The 22,316-nt window shown below is 44.1% G+C and overlaps 1 protein-coding gene across 4 annotated transcripts in view; it reads left to right on the top strand.

Annotated features, from left to right (window-relative positions):
- KIAA1549 (KIAA1549 ortholog) overlaps positions 1-22,316 on the top strand; it is a 746,373-nt gene that overhangs the window by 261,103 nt on the left and 462,954 nt on the right. For all 4 annotated transcript variants that reach the window (XM_085652039.1, XM_085652040.1, XM_085652037.1 and 1 more), the window contains exon 3: positions 7,370-7,458. In XM_085652039.1, the coding sequence (XP_085508165.1) occupies positions 7,370-7,458 (89 nt within the window). The remainder of the gene's footprint in view (positions 1-7,369; positions 7,459-22,316) is intronic.

The raw sequence follows: 22,316 nt of genomic DNA, 5'->3' as shown, positions 1-22,316 counted from the left end.
TATGATGTGTTTGATTGGCTACCGATTTATTGTTGTGCTAAAAATGAAATAAAGTTGATTATCAATAGAAAATATTGGGATAGAAATATGTGAAGCAGAATTATCTCCATATCATTTCCTTTGCAATCTGAGTGATTACTTAAAGGCATGCAAGTTGCAAAGGCAAATGACACCAGCATTTCCCAGTCTTTCATCATGTTTCATACTGTGCTGCTCTTGCTCCAAGCGTACTGCTGCATTGGGCCAGGGTATGGTGCATGTTAAGATGTTTTATGCTTGGTACTGGGTTTAGGTTGGCTCCTGTAGGCTTATCAGTACACTGATTTTTGCCTCTCGAGGAGACTACATCCTCACAGTGCTATCTTTGGAGGTTGATTTACATCAATATAAATGTAACTTATTTATTCTTATTAGGGCTCTCCGTTTTTTCCTCTTTCGGTCATTTGTATTTACAAATGCAAACTCAAGACTAGGTTTTCCTGTTCATATTTAGGGACGTAAAATACCAACTTGATTTTCTTTTTAAGTCTCTCTCAAGTGGTCATGACAGACAGGCCTAACGTGATGCATATGTATAGTTTAGGGGTTAAAAACGAAAGCACATTTCCTAGTGAAGTCTTAAATATTTCGAGATACGTGCATGGGTTTGTATTACAATTATATTTTTGGGTGAGTATTTTATAATATAAGACTAGTAGGCGCACGAAAAGCCTACAAATATTGAAATGTCAGTGTTCAAAAAGCAGTTAAATAAATGTGAAAGTATGCTAGTTGCCACTTCACTTTTTCACCCCCTAAAAAAATACTAATACGGTGAGAAAAATGGATATGGATGAATATTCGTGCAAATGTAGAAATATTATATAATACCAGGAACCCTAATACCATGCCTGGTGACGGTGTATGTGTTGGGCTACTAACTTGAGCCTTCCCCTTTGTCCCAGAGATCATGTTAATTACCACGTAGAAGATAAACAGATATAACAGACAAAAGTGTCACAATTACTGCTCTTGAGAATTGCTTAGCGTGTAAAATGCACGTTGAGGACAGGAAATGCATAGCAGACCACAAAACCAAAAGTATTGTGTCGGAAGAACTCATCACACTAGTTCATAATAAAGACGGCCTGATTTTCCACTTGCCGCCTTTGTCTGCTACCTTAAGGTATGACATTGACGAAATACCCACCATGTAATGTAGGTAAGTTACATTTAAAGTGTAGACAAGCCGTTTTTAACCTTTGGTCCAATGACCCTGGAGGTCCTGACACTTTACGGCGTCCACAAGTTTTCATTATCATTCCTATTGAGCACTAAGGAGAAAAATAGGCAAATAAGTGCTGTGGAGGACACTAACAGGATTGGTAAAAAAAAAGAGTAGCATTTTAACGCCTTCGGATAAGGAAGTAGCGGATGAGTGAGTATTATTCTGTGGAAAGAGAGCGCTCCATACCGTGCTGCTAATACCCAGGGAGGATCTGCCCCCTGCCTTTTACTCCTGCTTCGAGGTTTGGAGATGCCATTTCCCCAGCTGAACTCAGCAGCTATTTAGAGAATTAAGTAATCTTAGCTTAGGAAAGTATAGATAAAAAATAAATCAAAATATTAGATTTTAAAACGCTCTGTAAATGGGTAAGAATGAAAAATGTCCTAACTAGCGTAACAGAAAGTTTCAATTCTATTAAGGACTCGGAGGCGAGGATTATGCTCTACTTTCTTCACTTTATTGGTAGCAGCTCTTCAAAGTCAAATAAACTAGCATTCCCATGAACCATAGGGAATGAACACACAAAAAATCATAGAGTGTCCACATTATAGAATGTCCTCGTCTGTGCACCAATCAGGAATCCCCAGCGTACTGATAGTCCTCTGTTTGAGGCAACCCTTCCTCTTTCGTCGCTCGGTCAGCCTCCGAATTCACCTCAGGAATCTTGTTTGTTCGAATCTCCTGGAATCATAAAAGAAGGCGTAAGCGAAAGTAATGGCTAAGGAACAACCCTGTGGAAAAAGGTTGACAAAATATGCAAACAAAGCCGCAGAATGCCACGTAAATTCATTACTTACTCCAATACAAGGGAAGGAAGACAACGCAGATGTACCCTGGGTGGGATAATCCTCGCCTCCGAGTCCTTAATAGAATTGAAACTTTCCGTTACGCTAGTTTGGAAATTTTTCATTCAATGTCAGGACCTGAGGCGAGGATTATGCTTGTTTAAAGCTTGCTCACCACCAGATGAGCCATGTCAATAACCGGTTTGAAATAAAACCGCTTAAAGGTTGAGTCTGACGACCAATCCGCTGCATTAAGGATGTCCTCCAGACGAGCTCCCAGGGTAAAGGCCTTGGAGGCCATCGCTCCTCTTGTTGAATGGGCACCAAAGAGTCTCAAATCTATGCCTGCTTCCTGCATAATCCACCGAACCCAACGTGCAATCGTGGGAGAAGACACCGCTTTATGGGGTTTCTTGAGAGCAATAAGCAACTGCCGTTCCCCCAGAGGTCTTTCCTCCTGCGTCATCTCCTCATTGGCTTTGAGGCAGGCCACAACACAGAGTTTAGGAGAATCCGGGAAAGCAGGGTAGGAGACAGTCGTAGTTCCACACTTAGTGCACCTACAAATGGTGAAAGTGACCCCAGTGGGAGAAAAAATCCGACCAGAGACGTCCAAGGCTCTGACATCAGAGACCCTTCTTCAGGAAATCAGGCATAAAAGCATGGCCATTTTATCCGAAAGCTCCTTCCTGGACAGAAATCTATTTGGTTGCCAAGACTGAAAAAGGTTTGACACTTTATTGGCATCCCATAACTGGGAATACCGTGGCTCAGGGGGCAGTGACAGGCGTATACCCCTGAGGAGTCGACAAACCAAGGGATGTTCCCCAACTGGGGTCCCATCCATCAAGGAATGACCAGCCGAAATGGCGGATCTGAAGGTGTTGATGGTTCTATATGTGAGACCCTCCTCTGCTAAGGAAGCCAAAAAATTTAAGACAGCTGTCGCATCCGCTGCCATGGGATTGAAATTCCGTTGCAGACACCAACTACACCATCGTCTCCATGTGGATCGATAACGCTTGACAGTGCTGTCTGCCCAGGCCTTGGCCAGGAAAGACTCAGCCGCTCCCGAAAGGCCCGGGACGAACCATCGTCCCCTGTAATCCGCCACGCCATTAGTGTCAGGGAACCCTGTTCGATCAATGGGTGAGGACGGCCCTCCGGATTCAGAAGAAGAGCCGGAAACAGGGGGAGTCGGATCGGAGAATCCCAGGAAAGTTCTAGTAGAAATGGAAACCAGACTTGAGATCTCCAAATCGGTGTAATTAAGACAATGGCCGCTCCCTGTCGGGGAACCTGGGCCGCAACCCGGGTTATCATTGCAAACGGGGAAAAGCATAGCCCGCCTCGCTCCTCCAATCCTGAAGGAACGCATCCGTCTGTTCCGCTAGAGAATCCGGCCTCCAATTGTAAAACCGGGTAAGCTGGTAATCCAGGCGGGATGCAAAGAGATCTATCGAGAGAGGCCCCCAAATATTCTGAAGATCTGCAAACACCGTGGGTGGAGCTTCCAGAGACTTAAGTCATGGAAGTGGCGAGAATGGAAGTCTGCCACTTGATTCTCCTGGCCGGGCAGGTATTCTGCCGTGACCGAGATTTGTCGATCCAGGCAGTATTGCCAGTGGTTCACCGCTAGGTCTGAAAGCGCTCGTGAGCGAGTGCCCCCAAGATGGTTTATATACCGAACCGCGGAAATATTGCCCATCTTGAGAAGGACACATGAACGAACCGACTCTCTGGTCCAGCACTTGATGGCAAAGGACCCCGCCAAAAGCTCCAGGCAGTTGATGTGCAAATGCTGTTCCGACGGGGACCAGACACCTCCCGTGGTGAAGTCGCCACACCTCGCACCCTATCCTGATCTGCTCGCATCTGAATCTATAACGATATCGGGCGCGGAACCAAAGATGGCTCGTCCATTCCAAGCCTCCATGTGCGACAGCCACCATTGGAGTTCCTCCCTGGTTACCGATGTCAGGGGCACCTTGAAAGAATAAGAGCGTCCTCTGCGGAGATGTTCCGCCTTGAGGCGCTGTAAAGCTCTGTAATGGAGCGGCCCGGGAAAGATGGCCTGAATGGAGGCGGACAGAAGCCCAATAATCCGAGCCAGTTGCCGGAGGGAGATTCAAGCAAGCATTAAGGCTCTTCGCAATTCGTGACGTATCTTTGTCAGTTTGCGTGCAGGAAGACTCAGTGTGGACTCCACTGAGTCGATCAGAAACCCGAGGAAGATTACTCTCTGAGAAGGTACTAGTGTAGATTTGCGCTCGTTCACTACAAATCCCAAATTCTGGATAAGATCTACCGCGTTCTGTAGATGTCGCAAAAGGTGCCCGGATCCTGCGCCATCAGCAGAATATCGTCCAAATAGACTGAGTCTCAAGCCTGACGCTCGTAGGCGTTCCACTGCCGGCCTCAAGACCTTGGTAAAACACCAAGGAGCGGAGGATAGACAGAAAGGAAGAGTGGTGAACTCGTAGGTTTTGAAACGCCATTGAAACTGAAGGAATCTGCGATGAGGGGGGAAGACAGGTACCGCTAAATAAGCGTCCTTGAGATCGAGGCGCGCTAACCAGTCCCCCGGACATAGGATGTCCCGAAGGAGGTGGATGCCCTCCATTTTGAAGTGACGGTAAACCAGCCACTCGTTGAACTCCCGCAAGTTGATCACCGGGTGTTGACATCCATCTACCTTGTCTACAAGAAAGAGGTTGCTGAGAAACTCTTGTGGATGCAAGACAGCTTCCTCTATCGCGCCTTTGGACAAAAGGGCCTGAACCTCTTGGTCGATCAACCCTGCTTCTACCTCTCAAAACTGAAGTGGTCTGGGGGGCCTTTCCTGCACCGGCATTCCCTGGAATTTGATATGAAAACCCCTTACTGTCTGCAGAACCCAGGCGTCCCCCGTGATAGAAGCCCACATTGGGGAAAAATGCGCCAGCTAGACAGGAAAGCTTGCTTAAGGCGAGCAAAAGGATCAGAACCCGCCCCCGAATCCCTGGCCCGTTTAGACGGAGGGGAATGGTCATCCGAGGCAGGCTCGGTGGTGGACAAACCAGAGGCGGAAGACTGCGTGGCCCTGGCCAGTCTTTCACATGCTGGATCTATTTTTCGTGATAAGCGTTCCTCCAAGGGAGTCATGGTCAGTTCTACCGCCTTATATATGGACTCGTCCACAGCCTCGTAAAAGTAGTCTCCCCAGGGAAGGGCCCCTAAGGGGTCCTCTTCCCACTGTTCCTCATAAACTGATTCGTCGTGGGAGACTTCCATCATGTGAGGGAAACAGACAAAACGTCCACTAAAAGAATAAAGGAACTTATCCTTAATTAGGGTAGCTGGGAAGCAGCCAAAGTATGGGTGGGCAAAGCTCGCAATTTAAAGGTCTGAAACCTTGGACCCCACACAGCCCTGGTGCAAAGGAGATATTATGGGCAGTCCGCCTAATCAGGGGCCCTGCAGTGAAAACTGCTATACAGACTCTGTTTAAGCAAAGCGTTTTTGGCCTAAAAAGTACTGACCCCAAAGCAGGAACACTCCCTGCAGAGCTGCCTAAAGGCAGTGACAGACCTGAGCAATCGGCCTTTCGCGGGCGTCACGATACTAGAAATGCCTATTGGCAGTGTACAGACCCTTGTCAGGGGCGTAGCAGGCAGAAAAAAGGACAAGGCTCACTCGCGCGGCGGTGCAGCGCTGGGTTCCGATGTTTCAGGAATGTCTGGCATCCCAAGCGCGCCCGCCGCGTCGCAGGACGTCGCTGTGCGCCCTCTGGTGGCGTCCTCCGGCCACCGCAAGCCAGCACCAATCATCGCTGCTAGAGAGTTCGAAGTGACGCCCGCGGCTAGAGCGAAACGCCGAGTAGCGGCGATTCGTCACTTAAAACTCACTCACAAAACGCACAATGAAAGATAAAAGAGATGCATTTGCCGAGAATGGCGCTCGTGCTCCTCGTAACCGTTCCGTGAAGGAAGCGGAAATCGCTGCCCTACGCGCTCTTAAAACTCAGCGCTGACAAGGCAAAACGACTAGCTAGAAACAAGAAATGCCAATGATTGCTAGAACAACGAGGATAAATGCTAAAACATACGGTTCAATGTAATATCAGCAAAGAAGCAAGAAAATAAGGAAAGATGACTTAACTTGGCTGCAAGCAGCGAAGAAAGAGGAAGGGTTGCCACAAACAGAGGACTATCAGTACGCTGGGGACTCCTGATTGGTGCACAGACGAGGACACTCTATAATGTGGACACTCTATGATTTTTTTGTGTGTTCATTCCCTATGGTTCAAGGGAATGCTAGTTTATTTGACTTTGAAGAGGTGCTACCAATAAAGTGAAGAAAGTAGAGCATAATCCTCGCCTCCGGTCCTGACATAGAATTTGAAATTGGAGGCTAACAAGTGGTATCCTTAGTGGGAGCACCACCAAGTACAGCAAACAGAACAATTGGTGGTCTCAACTGGAGCACTAGTGTGTGCTGACAAAAAGAGTAAGGTCTTGATTTAGATCTCGGCAGATGGGTTACTCAGTCACAACTGTGACGGATATCCTGTCTGACGAACTATAAATCCTGTAGGATATAAAGGGATGTATGTTTCGACGGACATGAAATTCGTCATCGTTGTGACGGAGTAACCCATCCACCGAGATCTAAATCAGGCCCTGTGTATTAAGAGTAAAAATAGACAATCATATGGTAGAATCTAGCATATTGGTTGGTCTTTTAGCAATCAAACCAAGTTTAAAAGCTCCAGCCTTAAAAGTTAGATTTTTGGTTTATATTTTGTTTGTGAATTAAAACATTTCATAATTTTTGTGTATGTTTGATTTTATACTTGGTTCTATATTTCTGTGTATTGTTTTTGTGGTTCAAAACATAGAAATTGCTAAGGGTGGGTGTCGTGCTTCCAGTGCTCTTTGAGTGTGGTCCACATAAGCAAAATAGTTAAGGACTGCTGTTGTAGACGTCTTATAAAAAAAGTTTGATGCTTGAATCATTCACTTACTTATTTGATAACAAAGTTGTCACTAGTCGTTTTGTTTTATTTATTTACTTTTGAGACATTTAGGGCTTTACTATTTTAGGTGTTTATCCAGTGGTAATCTTTTTTTATTCCATTTGAGTTAAGATTCAGACTTTCAAAAACAAAAAAGAAGCAAATCTTTTTCTCTCCGATTATAAGAGATATATATGTATCAATGTTATGCTGATTTGCTTTTCAAGGTTATAGGCACACACCATTTGGAAGTCCACTCTGTAATGTTTGCTTTTGTTGATTTTTGAGCTGTTAGATACCAACTTGAATTTTGTTTTCCAGTGCTGGCCCGCACAGTGGGGATGGAAAACATCAAACTTTTAATCGAGGAGTTGCTGAGCGTCCAGTTCAGTCGATCCGTGGAGCTTGAGGTAAGCGTAAGCATGTATAAAGTGAAATAACATTTATACCGATTACACTCCAGTAAAGCCTTTCACCCCCAGTGCCCCAATGTGAATGAAATTCATCTGTTTTAGGACAATTTGGGATGGGTGTTTCTTCCCACAGATTGCTCACCTTCACGCTGCCAGACTGAATCCAGAAAATCATCATGACTACACAAACCTCTAGAATGCGCACTTATGTCTTTTCTTTCTGCACCCTTGTGACAGAGCCTGAGCTTCACTCTCTTTTTCGGTGTTTTACAGAGTGAAAATGTAAGCAGTGCACGTTCGAATTGTGTTGATTTACCTTTCCTAAAGTGTCTGGTTGCAAACCCTATAGTTAATGCCAGAAACATAACCATTTCCCACCACTGACATGCGGTGCTTGGGCTTGCAAGACGAATCTGCTTCCTGCGTTTGAGCAATTCCCCCCCTAATGCTCCCGAAGGCAATTGTCCAAACTATGACTGAGCTCTGCCGTGGCGCTATTTTACACTTTCTCCCATTGCAAGTGACTTCCCTAAACGCGATCATTCCCCAGACAATATCTCTCACCATAGGAGAAATAAAAAGAATCATAAGAAAGGGAGGGTAACCTACAAGGAAGAGATCCCATTTTTGGGATAGGTTGCTATTTGTGCTCTCCTGTTCCCCAGTCCTGGAATGTGCCTCATCCTCTGAACTTTGACCAGAGTTTCTGTCCTGTTTATGCCATCACCTCAGAGATTGGTGCTGTGATTGACGTCTGGGCTGCTCCTTCTTCTGCCTTGCCTCTATGTCCAAAGGCTACCTGGGGGACTCTTGTCTCTTTTTTTCTGATGGATCTAGCACTGTGAGCCAATCAATGCAGTTGATCCAGGGCCACCTATTCAGCCCTTGAACAGACCCCTTCTGGATTTTGAGGCTGTGCTTGTAGTGTGCCCCACAATAACAACGCTTATTGTGCTGGCTAATCCACACGCAGAGCGTATGGTTTGATGGCACATAAATGACTGAACAACTAAGCAGATCCTCTCTCGTCTAAGACGAAGGTGCTGGCATCTGTTGAGAATGAACCTTTTGCAAAAGGGGTAACTAATTTGCCTGCCTGTTAGAGGTTATCCGGATCTCGTTCTGATGACTTGGAAATGCCTGTGTCGGGGATTTTATGCATCGATGAGGGAGTCTCTTAGATAACAATTTGTTGTCCCCTCTTTTCACTGTTGCTAGGCTGTATGTGGACCTGCAGAACGTGAGTGGGTTTGACATTGCTTCATATTTCCTATTTGACAGCCCTGCATTGGAAGTAGTTTGGAAGTATTAGACTTGCTTACTTCAGAGGTTAAAAGTAAGAGGGTAGTCCTAGAAAGGCCTCTTTCAAGCCACTTTTACTGCCTGGTGAATCCTTGTTGGACTTGGTTATGGCAGCTTGGGAGAAGCACGCTTTGGTCCAAGCTGTTAATAGGCACATAGCTGATCGCTAGACCTCACAGGCCTGCTCTGTCTGATGCCAATTCCTATCTGCTCATCCTGCACTGGAGAACCAGTTGATCCAGACATCTTTAGCCAAACTCATTCCTAATTCCTTTTCCATGACTTCCTCTGATAAAGTCTTCAAGACTTTGGACACTGTGAGCTTCGGAGCCTTGTCTCTGGTATTTTCTCTCTGCATGGTGACTGACCAAATGTTTACGAATTATATACTTGTTTTGTAGGAGATAGATAAGTTAGTTACCTGCAGCCTTCATATGAAGGAAACATTTTCCCCAACTTGTTGCGTATAGACAGGATTCCGAAAATATGAGCCACTTAAAATCACAGATATGGTTGCTGGCTTCAGGTCTACAGGCCTAGAAATCCGGAGGCATGTCTAGATGCACTTCCCTCGGTTTTCTTGTTATGTCCAAGTGAATGTAATGAACACGGCTTTGAATGGCAGGGAGCTCTTTGTGGAAAAGACCCATTTCGCTCTACTTTATTTTAAGGAGCAGATCTGGCTTTTCCTATTCCTCAATTCAACCATCAGTATCCCACATTTCACAGGTACTGTAGAGCTCATCCCACCAGCAGAGTTAGACCTCTCAACTTTTCTAGCCTTATATCGAAGAAAAATATGCTGTCACTTGTACTTAAAGCCTGAACACATTTATTGAAAACAAAAATTAGTAGCCTTTGAATCACAAAATGGGGTGGGAAGAGACCCCCCTTGCACCAACTGAGCATACATGCTTAAACATTCATGTTCATACAACACATTTATAGATTGTTAGTCGTATAAAAGTAAATGACAATCATATGTCTGAAAACGAGACAGTGAGAACATTGCCGGTGCAGACAGAATCTGTGGGGCACATCACATTCAACCTTCAATATAATATAAACGTAAACTTTCTGGGGCTGAGCAAGCTACATGAGGATTCTAGTTTACTTGTACCAAGCATGAAAGTGAGGCTATACATGTCAGAAGCAGTACAGCATGGCAATATGGTTCCTGTTCTTTCAAACAGATTTGAATACTACCCTCTCCTGACCATTCCCCCAAACCAGAGATTCTGGTACAGTCAGACTACGATTCTGAGGTTTTGTCCATGATTGAGTCTGAAAATCATCTTACTTTTGGGCCTGTTGACTTCTTCCATTCTTATAGTTCCTCAAATTGATGTCTAAGGTGTATATGGTTTAAACATCTTAAGGCCCTCTTTTAAGTAGGGACTAAACCCAAATTGGTTCCTTAAAATATAGACATGTATCCTGAAAGGCCTAGTGGAGAGGAAAGACTGCTATGGTTTAAAGCAACATTAGAGATCCGAAGCAACACAGTTAAATCTGTTATTAATAACATGGATCCCATGGTTCTTGGAGTTTAGTAAATATTATTTTCCCGTAGTAGTACCTCTCCAGTGCTGCAGAGATGTGCTATGCAACTCCAGTCGTAGCTTCATCCACTCTAATGTGATGACATTGATCCAGCGCATAGGACAAAATGTACATATTCTCCTTATGACACAGATTCTTATTCACAAAGACTCATTCATGCATTCATTGGTGGGGCCCATAACACCAACACACTTCACATCCACACAACACTCACTCAAATCTGCACACAGGAGAAGAGGTTGCTGGACATGTGGGTACCTTATTATCTATCAGGATTAATTTTTCTTACTACTTTATATACACATTCTATATACAACTTTCAGAATCCTGACTTTATCATCTAGGCACTCCACTGTTTGGGCGATGGATCAACTAGTTGGACTGGTTGATAGTGAATTAGAACCAGCTAAAAACACAATTAAAGTCTAGGAAAACATTCGATATCTTCAGTGATTAAATTAAGAACCACAAACTCGTTTCTTGTTGTTTCAATTTTATCTAAATCATTAATCTATCCCTTTAGTCTTGCTACTACAGCTCATAATTTGAATTTTTCATTTATTAAAGAGTAAAGCATTTAGAAATTTCATTAAACATAAATTTAGTAAAAACGCAATAAATCATTTACCAATGAATAGGCGATGAATAGCTTCAGATCGAATAAGGCGTTATCCGCGTTCTCAGGTCAACACTCCTTCAGACAGGCTGTCTGACCCTCACCAAGGGATCAAACCATCAGGTAAAATACAGGATATATCGCAATCTCTCTGAATATATAAAGTTCAAAAATTCAGCAATGTCCATTCATCAATCTGCAGCATGGATCAATTCCACACCCAGACTGGCAACATAGAAATTAATGAAAAAATAGAAAAGTCGAAAAATAAAAGGAACAACCACCCAACAAGAACTCTCCTTCTAAGATTACCCAAACAAACAGTAACCGCAATGGCCACTTCAGCAACTGCAAAACTATATCCCCCCCCCCAAAAAACGCGCCTCTGCGCTTCCTCAGATATTCTCTCATACTATCAGGCCTCGCACTTGCTGGTCCTTAATGAGTGGTGGTACGTTGATAGGGGAGACCCGGCGTATGCGCTAGAACGACAACTCATGGGACGCCACACACTACATACACTTTTGTACTCTGCTCAGCTGCGGGGTACGTTGCCATCGGCCACACGGGTGGTGTTTTCGATTTTGAGACGGGCGCTGCGGCGTATGGGCTGGTGGAATGTCATGACTCGGGAGACCCCTTTGTGGAATAATGTGCGCCTGCCCCAATTAGCGGCCCTTCGGGGATGGGACAACATTGGTATCTTCACCCTGGGAGATGTCCTGAGGGGCACTACACTAAAGCCATTCTGGGATCTCCAGAAGGAGTTCCTCATGCCTCAGTCACAATGTTATTGATACCTCCAGTTCCGCCACGCCCTGTCCCCAAGCCTGCAGGGTCTAGAGTCCCTCCCTGAATTTAGTCCTTTGGAAGCAAAAGTTTTTATGGGGGACTTAAAAGAAAAGAAAATTTCTCAAATTTACCAGTCCCTGGTCACTCACTGCTCCTCCACACTTCAGAAACTCCGGGGGGGACTGGGAGGGAGACGTGGGCATTCTGGAGGAGGAGGACTGGACAGAGGCCTTGGCAGACCCGCGCGGGGCGGCTATAGCAATGCAACTCTGCCTGATCCAGTTCAAATACCTCCAAAGGGTCTATTTTACTAGGCCATGGTTGTGGCGGGTGGGGCTGATCACTTCCCCAGAGTGTCTTCATTGTGGTCGGGAGTAGGGTACATTTATACACACGGTCTGCCGGTGCACATCTCTGGATCGCTTCTGGAGGGGGGTATTTACATGCCTTTCCGAGGTCCTGGGATGGGAGCTTCCTCATACCCCGCAGTTGGCCCTGATTCATGTTATGGAGGGGATAGGTGGCAATGTCTACAAACGGCATCTCATGTTATTAGGCTTCACACTGGCGAAGCAAGACATTGCTAAGGCGTGGAAGGTGCCTGGAAAAATGGATTAGATTTTTGCATGGGGCTGGAACAACCTATCTTTGTCGCCAGGGGATGCCCGCGCAGGCATCATAAAATATACGATGGGCGATACGATGGGCGGAGTATCGGGGCCTATGGTTGGAGCCGCCAGCGATAGTGGAGCCTCATTTACTGGGCTAAGGGGAGTGGGGGCGGGAGGGTGTGTGTTCTCATGTTAGGACTATTCGATTTTACATCAAGGCTGTGGACAAGATTATGTGGACTTAGTGCGATCTTCGGGGGGTTGAGGGAGGGAGGGAGTTGGGGGGTGGGGGGGGGGGGGGTTCTACATCATTTAATGTGCCCTTGTTATGCATTGTTGATTTGGCAAAACAAAAGTCGATTGCTTTCATGGTTAAGTATGGTCTGATTCGCAGATGCCTCTGGTGTGCAGAGCTCTGCGCTATATATGCAAATTGATTAATAAAAAATGTTTAAAAAAAAAAAACGCGCCTCTGTAATGACTGATGAGGGGTTATTATACCTTTTCTTGCCTTACTTAATACAAAATATGGCAACTTTAGGGGAGACGCTTTGTGAGGATTGTTTGTGGACTTATTGCCGCCAATACATTCAGAGGGACTCAGGTTCCCAGGCTCCACCGGGGCTAATCACCGAAAAGCGGCCACTCCCCCTACCAGCGGGGGCTTCATTAGCAGCTCGCGCCTCCGGCTTCGCGGGATACGCTTCGTGAGGATTGTTTGTGGACTTATTGCTGCCAATACATTCAGAGGGACTCAGGCTCCCAGGCTCCACCGGGGCTAATCACCGACCAGTGGCCACTCCCCCTGTTATCAGAGTGTATTTAGTGAGGGCCGAATCCCGCCACGCGGGACGCGCGCCAGGCTAAGCCCGGGCAAAGGGCGGGCCCTCTTAGGCCCTCAGAGGCCGAAAGAAGTTGGGCTGGGACTATCCCTTTTCAAATTGTGGACATATAGCGGCCACCCGACTTGTAAGGGTGGCACGGGACTGTGTGTTTGATTTAGTGACATAGGCCTTGTGCGCGTCACTGAGAGGGAGGTTGTATTAGCTAGATTCTATCTACTAATATGGCTAAAGTGATCACTAAAACAAGTATGAGGGTGGCGGCTATGGGGACTCTGGATAGTTATTTGAAACAGGCAGAATCAGCCGTCGTAAAGGAAATTGAATCAGTTGAGCGGAGATTGTCCCTGGATCCTATTAGGCACACAGTTTCTTCCTCTTTACCTATAGTGGAACTTACTTGCCCCTAGTGATGCTTCTTTGGACTGTTCGCATCCCCGTGTGATCCCAAATGGGTCAGTTGTAGACGATAGTCTTACGATTTTTCCTGCCCCCCCACCTGTAATCAGTGTAGCCCCTTCCCCCGTGGCTACTTGTACAAGGCAGTTGAGGGCTAGACCGGATATGATGATTAATCGTAGTAAAACTGTTCCAAGGAAAAGGAAGGCTAAGAATACCCCACATGGTAGCCGGCAACAGGCAAAACAATCGAGATTTAGCCATTTTGCATCTGGGTTGGATCAAATTAAAGTTAATGTTCCCCACCTAGACAACGAGGATACGGGGGAGGGAATAAATGACTTATTATTTATTAAGATTTTGGATGCACGTCTTAGATCATTTACTTTGCCCATAATGGCTAACCTGAAACGAATAGAGGACCGACTTAATGTAATTGAATCACATCTTAATTCTAAGGCTTCAAAGATAGGGCCAAGTACATCTGCAGCTGATTCATTAAGTGTAGTTACAGCTTCAGTAAATAATTTGCTGGATTCCATAATCACCCCACTTCAACAACCGGTACCCCTAGCAACGACCCAGGGCATAGGATTAAGTATTCCACCTCCAGTGCCAAAAGTCACTGGAATAACTCAGGGAGAGGAAAGGGGTTCTCGGAATACAGTGGGGAGGTTAAGCCCTCCAGCACAGCTTGCTAAGAGAGAATTGCCGTTACATCTACCAGCAGAGGCATGTCCCTATACAATAATCCTTGCTAATGTCCCCAAACTTGAGGGCGGTAAAAACAAACATTGGACCTCATTAAAAAATAAGGCCCTCCATTATTTGTCCAATAAAACTGTTTTGGGACAACATTTTGATAGTAATTTTATGATGATTAGAAGAGTCCCGTGGGTGGGCAAGACAAAGAAAAACTTAGAGGGAGACTGCATCGTCATAAGTTTTAGATCCCCCAGGCTGGTTGATGACATATTGAGGCAGGCTAGGTCAGTTAGAATCCAAAATGAGTACGTTAATATACTCCCTTTGGGGTTTTTCTATCCCCCATCTTACATTAGGTCAGTGTCTAGCGACCTACTTAAAGGGAGTGGTCCCTATGAATTCGCTGTTCCAGTCTTTAACAGATTTGACATTTTTTCTAATCTGGGAGAAAATGAGTGACTAGGGATTCAAGAAGATACTATCATCCCTGTTACCCCGGTTAGAGTTCCCCCTGTAGTTACACTGGCAAGAAATGCCCTTAGTGCAGCCGGGTGTGATCAAGGGCCCAGGGGTACACCCATAAAGTTGGTAACCTGGAACATAGCTGGTCTGAAAAATAAAATAGACGACCCAGCATGGAGAGAATTTATAGGTCTGGGTGACATTATAGGACTACAAGAAACCTGGGATACAGGGAATACGCTGACCCTGGATGGCTATTCGAGTTACTTTATTTAGGCGGAACCATCTAATATGGGGAGGGCAACGGGTGGCCTGGTTACTTTAATTTCAGCTATTATTCCCGGTACCCATACCCAATTAGATACGGGATCACGTAACTGCCTGGCAGTTCAAATCTCCTTGAGTAGGGTGGGAGACATTTTAATTATTAATTTTTATAATTCATATGATAGTCGCCACGACTGATCACCTGGCCATGTTAAATCTTTTTTTGGCTGATTACAAGGAGGTCAATAAAAATCAATGCTTTATCATAGTCATGGGTGATTTTAACATTCATGGCTGCTCAGACAAATGTTTGTCATTAGATCTATTAGGCCCGGTAGAGCAAGGAGAGACTCATTTTGAACATTCGGTACAGGGAGATCTCCTTGAAACAATTTTGGCGGATAATGGTCTGATGCTTCTATCCACGTTGGATGAGGAGATACCTTTAAAGGGAATGGCAGTCACTCAGTTATTGACTATATTTTTGTTAGTTTAGCACTAGGGGATAGGATCCATGGATACTCGGCGGTTTGGTCACATTTTAGTGACCATAACCCAGTGGCCCTTAGTGTTTCGGACCTGATCATAAAGCCTGTTATAGCTCATAATAGAATGGACAAATTTGATATTCGTCCAACAGATCAGGCCCGTAGGATTAGATGGAGTAGAGTCATACCGGGAGACTTTCATACTAACCTAAAAAGGAAGGTAGGATCTGAGCTGAATACTTGTCTGAATTTGGAAGCAGGGAACGAGGAGGTTTTAGAGGCGTATTCTGTAATTTGTTCCCAGGTCTCAGTAGACCTCAGACGCACAGGGAAAGCGAAGGATCCTGCCGAGATGGGGTGGTTTGATAAAAACTGCTAGTCAGCCAATAAAAAGCTGAAGGCCACCCTGAACTGTAAGCCAGTGAATAGGGCCATTGTGGCCTTGTTAAGAAAAAATTATAATAAAGCTTTGGAAACTAGAAGACAGAAGATTCGGGAGGATGCCTGGGAAGAATTATCCTCTGTGGATGTGCTTAGGAACAGCGCCAAATTTTGGTCCGTGGTAAATAAACCTTTTTTCCGTGACCCTTGTGATGACCAATTAGACTGTGGTATTCAGGAACAGTTGTGGTGCTCTCATTTTAAGTCAGTCTATGAAGGGGAAAATAATGGGGAGGTGAATATGCCTACCCCTATTTTGAATCCCTATACTTTAATGGTTACCAAGACTGAGGTGGCTGACGCTATCGGGAAGATGACGAGCAATAAGGCTCCGGGTCCCGATGGCGTTCCAGCAGACCTCTTTAAATCAGATCTTAAGACCTGGTCCATACTTCTAACAAATGTTTTTAACAGGGTATGTACAGCAGGTATTCCGGACACTTGGTCTGAATCTGTTATCATACCCATTTTTAAGAAAGGTAATAGGGGGGATCCCAGTTATCGCCCTATCTCCCTCATTGATTCTGCAGTGAAAGTGTTGGGGCGAGTGGTTTTAGTCAAAATAACAGCTTGGCTGGAGGACACTGATACCCTTTCATGTTTGCAATATGGGTTTAGGAAGGGACGAGGCACTATAGATCAAAGCCTCAACCTTCACCTATTAATTGGAAAATACACTATTGCCAAAAAGGGTACGCTATATTTAGCTTTTATGGACCTTTCCTCGGCATTTGACCGAGTGAATAGGTCGAAATTGTGGGGATTGCTCCTTAAGCTTGGCATTGATGAAAATATTGTGTATTTTCTTGCTGATTTACATAGGGACCTCACCGCTACAGTTAGATATGATCGTTTAGGTAACTGTACGGGCAAGATTGGGATCACTTATGGGGTTAGGCAGGGGTGCATTTTAGCCCCCCTGCTTTTTACCCTTTATATTAACGACTTGGGTGCTGCTCTAACTGAGGCGTGTAAGGATATTCCAAGGGCGGGCAAGTATTCTATTCCAGCATTATTATATGCAGATGATGCCGCCTTAATAGCACGCACAGCAGTGGGGCTGCAACGTCTTTTAAATCTATTTGCTAATTTTATGAAAACACTGGATTTAAGTGTGAATTTCTCAAAATCCCATGTAATGATTGTGGGCAGTAACCCCAAAAGAGTTAAGACTATGCACTGTGAAGGGAATGTTCTATCCAGGGTTACAAGATTTCCATATCTGGGGGTTATTTTTGATAAGTCCACCTGGTTGCCCCAACTAGTTGCTAAACGCAATGCCTTTGCTAGGTCTATTTTGGCTGTTTTGGACTTTGCGCGTAAACTGGGGGTGAAGCCCTTACAGGCCGTGTTGAAAATTTATGCTGCTAAATGTACCTCAATAGCCATGTATGGAGCTGACCTGTGGGGGTTTAAAAACGTAAAGGCGTTGCAGGTGGCAGAGGACAAGTTTTTAAAATCTATCTTATCCGTTCCTCAGTCAACCTCTGGATATATTGTTCACCAAGAATGTGGGATAGAATATCTAGTAGATCGCATAGCTCTAGCTCCGCTATTGAAATGGATCTCAATATGGTTAAACCCTGAACTAGAGTTGAATCATGAGATTCTCAGGGATTGTTTATCCCTTGAGTATGGTAATGCTATCCCCTGGTTGAACTATGTTAAGAAACTAACCAGAGAAATGGGTCGGCCTGAATTGTTTGATCACCCAAATAATTTATTAAAGGGGGATGTGAAATGGGTGAAAGACACATACAAGCAGTTGGTAAATTTAGCAAGAGAAGAAAAGGAACTACTTAATCCAACAGTAATGGCTCACCAGTTGTTAATTACTTCTAGCGGTATTGAACCCTACTTGGGCATTGTCAATAATATGAATCATCGTTATTTATTGACTAAGTTTAGACTGAACAAATTCCATCTCCTGCTCACCGAACGCCCAGGGTGGACGAAGGAGATGGATTTGGAGATTTGTTCCTGTGATAGATTCTCCATTAAAGACACTGTGCACTTTATCTTCTTTTGTAAACATTTGTGTCCTATTCGTAAAAAGTTTATCATCCCTCTTATTAAAGATAAAGGTTTCAGACAAGTTAAACCTGCTCTCTTGTATCTCCAGCTGTTGGGCACTACCTGGGAGATATTTAATACAGCTAATTTTTTGGCAATATCAATGAGACTGAGGAAAAAAATCATTTGGCTATAGTCCAGAGAATGGGAAACTCATGAATTATGATCGAGTGTTTTCGCTTCTATTTTTAATATGTTTGTATTGTTTTTTCTTAAATGATATTTATAATGTATGTTTTTTATAAATGGTTTTGTCTTTGATGTATGATGCTTTTATGGTTTTTGCTATGAACCGAATAAAGTATCTTTTGACTGACTGACTGAGACCAAATGTTCTGATTGGACAGTTCGGGGTTATCAATAGTTCATTGCACTCTTCCCAGTGCAAACTGGTTCTGCATAGTGACTTGGCACAAAAGTTCACAATTCGTAATGGTTCTTCAGATTCTCATGTGAGGACCAGAAAAATGTATCTTTTCAAGGCGAAAGGGTCCTATTGATAGGTTCATTCTTTGTCTCTTCCTTGGTTCTCATACATTCATCTATTGACTTGCGGTCAAGTCCCCAACACATCGACCTTGGCAAGGAACACGATGTCGGGAGTTCATTTCACCTTGTGACTTCCAGAGCCATCTGGGCATGCGCAGAAATCATCGCGCACACATGATGGCATCTGCTTCAAAGAACGCCATCTTTAGCCTAGTATCCCCGAATGTTAACTAAGCGAAAATAGACATAACAGCAATTAATATGTTGAAATGAAGGTTCTAATGTTCAAACCCACACTAATCCCAATATATATCAGTAGCTTCCTAGCTGCAGCAACATTTAAAGCGATAATACTTACCATACGGTAGCTTAAAGCCACAATACAATCACGAAGCAATATAAACCATGTAATTTTACTATTTCAACACAATCTAAGGTTAGTTTGTGTACCATTGTTAATTATTTAATTTTTGCCATGCAATTAGCAACTTAGTCTCCCGTGTATTTGTTTATCAAGGTGCAAATATTGATTAGTACCATTTCCACTTCAAACATGCTATGTAAATTAATTTTAGAATGATTACGTAATTAATTTCATGCAAATTAGAGGAGGTATACAAAATCCAACTATGACCCCATGGTCTGCAACTGTTTCATGCACCCTATGGCCATCAGTGGAAAGCCAAACTATAGTAGGGTATTCCGAGGCATCCCCTTCCCATTCTTCCCTCTTTCACCTTCAAGAAGTATGAAAAATAACACAAGAAGGATGTAAGAGGAAACCAGTATAACGGACCTCTGAGAAAACAAACAAGTAGGGTGACTTAAACAAAGAGGGTTAGTCAGGTAGACACATGAAGACAGATAAGACAGCCAGGTATACCTTGACCGTGGCAACTGCCAAGCCCTGCTTAGTATGAGAAACTGCAAAGTTTATTTAATTCCCGTGGCAAAATAGGAAGGTTCTCAAACCTCCAGCCATGCCAACAACTCGCATTGATAGACTTGGTAGCAGGTTTTCAGGCAGCTAAAATGACGGCTGCCACTTCTTGTGGTAAACAGAAAATCTCTAGTTTGTATAGCTTAATTTCTAAACGTGTAGGTGAAGCTTCAGAATTTTGCCATCTGCTGCTAAAGCTGGTGTTCTCTGTGAGGAACAGGAGGCAGAGTGCTGAGTACCAACAGATCGGCATACTAAGCCTTCCACCCTTGTCCAATGTTTGGCTATCAGGATTAGTTGAGCTCAATCCTTCCTCATTTTGTGAAGAATTTTTGAAAGAAGAGGTAGGGGTGCGAAATGCATAAAGCAAACTCATTGACAAGTCAAACCTAATAGCATTCTCCAGGAAACTATTCTAGGCAGAATGGGTGGCACAGAACCAATGTAATTTCCTGTTTAAGCTATGGTGAACAGATCCACATTTGGGCAGCCCAAACTGGAGAAGATGTCAGTCACGTCAACGTGAAGTTCCCACTCATGGTGCACTGGAGAGAGATTACTCTAGGCAGCTGCACTCATCACAATGAAGGATCCTGCAACATGTTCTGCTACTGGAAGGGGAGGTTAGGAATTTTGCAGCAGCATTTGAATTTGGTGTAAATTTTATTGCTACACTGATTACACAAGGCGAAGTGTATGATCAACTCTGTGGGCTTTGCAGGCAGTAAGAAAGCAAGGCAGTGACTAAATCTATGATTTCACATTGGGTCACTCTTTTTCTAAAGATCTGTTAAGCCTTAGCTAAGAAAGTTCTCCACCTGCCATTCATACCCATGATATGTGGGCTCTCAATGGTGCTTCTGTTCTTATAAAGTGTACCAAATTGGCTGATATTTGACATGCACTCATTTAATCATCTTTGCGTACTTTTCCAAAACATTACTGCGCCACAGCTCAGGCACGCTGAGATGGATTCTTTGCCAGATCCTGTGTTGCATTACTTCCTTGACACTGCTAATTCCTATCTTCCACTGGTGTTGCTTTTGTACTGCTTTATAAGATGAAGAATCTGCTGGAAGTAGTAGCCATCAGAAGAAATAGTTATTTAGTGCTAAGTTTTTTTTAATGTCTACTATATCTTCCAAAATAATCAATGGGGAGGGAAGGAGAAGCTGTGGTCCATTCGGCTTCCTTTTATTAATGCAAAGAATCAAAGAAGAGTGGACCACTTGTCCTGTGTAGCCCAGATTTGATTACTCATTAGTCCACCTAGCCATTAACCTCACAATTTCTGAATATAACGGTAGCCCCACATATGAGGCATAGATCCATTACTATATGTATCACCAGGAATACCCGAATACTATTTTCTTTATTCCAATTAGGTACAGATACCACGGATCTGACCACATAAACATGATTAGTGGATAATTTTCACTAAATAAGGAGCCACAACGCGCCCTCCTTCATATCAGTCCTGACGAAAGCCTTTAGACTATGACAGAAGGCTGAAACATGTCGACCCTCATCATTTGATAAGTACGGTTGACCAGTAACTCGGTCTTCATCCGTACTCAAACTTTTTTATCTTTCTCTAGTCATTATTCCCAGAATAAAGCTACAGCAGAAAAAACGATTTAGAGAATTTTAACTTCACTTGATCTGAACACTTTTCACACCCTCCCTCATATTTTTTTGTCTGGACGCTACTGTACAACCAGTTGGTCTTCCTCCAGGCGGAGGTCAGCATACATACTAAAAAAGACCCGATGATGATGCTGTACTAATACACACAAGCGGTGACCCAGTTTATACCGCCTTCGCACCTGTGTATAGTTATGAGGGTTCTTTTATGACGAAACCAAGAACAAAAAGACCCTGGCTACACAGGACAAGTGGTCCACTCCTCTTTGATTCTTTGTACTATATCTTCCAACACATTCTTCATCACCCTTCCTCTGCCCCTGATGAGTTAGTGCCATTTATAATAAGGTTCCTTACACAGAATGCAAACGTTCTTTGAAGGTGATGTCACTATTGTGGCTGCTCTCTCAGTTCTTCCTGGCACAGCTCTGGTAGCCAAGGAAAAATGCAAGGAAATGTCACAAGCGTGTCAGTTGGCAGCTCAAATTTCATGATGGTGTTACATCCTAGGCAGAGTCATGCACCACTGGAGAGCTATTGCTTGGGGGGGGGGGGGGGTTCTGGATTCAGTTTGGCCAGTGAAGAATCTTCATAATCTCAGAAGATGTAGTAAACAGCAGAAATATTGTTAATCTGAATAATTAACTTTTTTCTGCATTTATATTGAAAAGAATTGAAAAGAAAACCATTTGCTGGCCCAGCTGAGCTCCTAGTCGGCCACCATTCTCAAAAGCTCCACTGTGAGCACCTTTCTGGATGACCATGGTCATGCAGAGTAAAATATTGGCTGTCAGTCTGGGGGCAGTTGGGGAAAGCAGCGGTGCATCCCGAGATAACGGTCAAGCTTGTTGTAAGAGCTAATCGTGTGTAGATGGAGTGAAGTGAATCGCCATTGTATCCACCAAAGGAACCAGGGGGGCTCAAGTCATTCAGGGTTTCAGTCTTAGAGGACCTTGAGATCGGAGCATACTGCTTTTATAGTTAGGTGGCGTGGACATTACTTTATCAAGAATCTGAGCCACTTGGGTACTCTAAGTGAAAATGCCAGAGAAAGGTGTGGGTTTTGGTCCAGGGGTGAGACTTGCTATTTGGATAAAGGCACCATTGCAACATACTTATAAGATAGATATACTAAACATTTTGCTCATTTTTGTCATGGAGTAGTTGTTTAGATATGAATTGGTGCGGGTCAACCTGGCATTTTTTTTTAAATCATTTTTT

The sequence above is a fragment of the Triturus cristatus genome, chromosome 4_1, assembly GCF_964204655.1.
Source record: "Triturus cristatus chromosome 4_1, aTriCri1.1, whole genome shotgun sequence".
Classification (NCBI taxonomy): domain Eukaryota; kingdom Metazoa; phylum Chordata; class Amphibia; order Caudata; family Salamandridae; genus Triturus; species Triturus cristatus.
The sequence above is the reverse complement of the archived record's forward strand: the minus strand, read 5'-3'. Positions and strand labels throughout refer to the sequence as shown.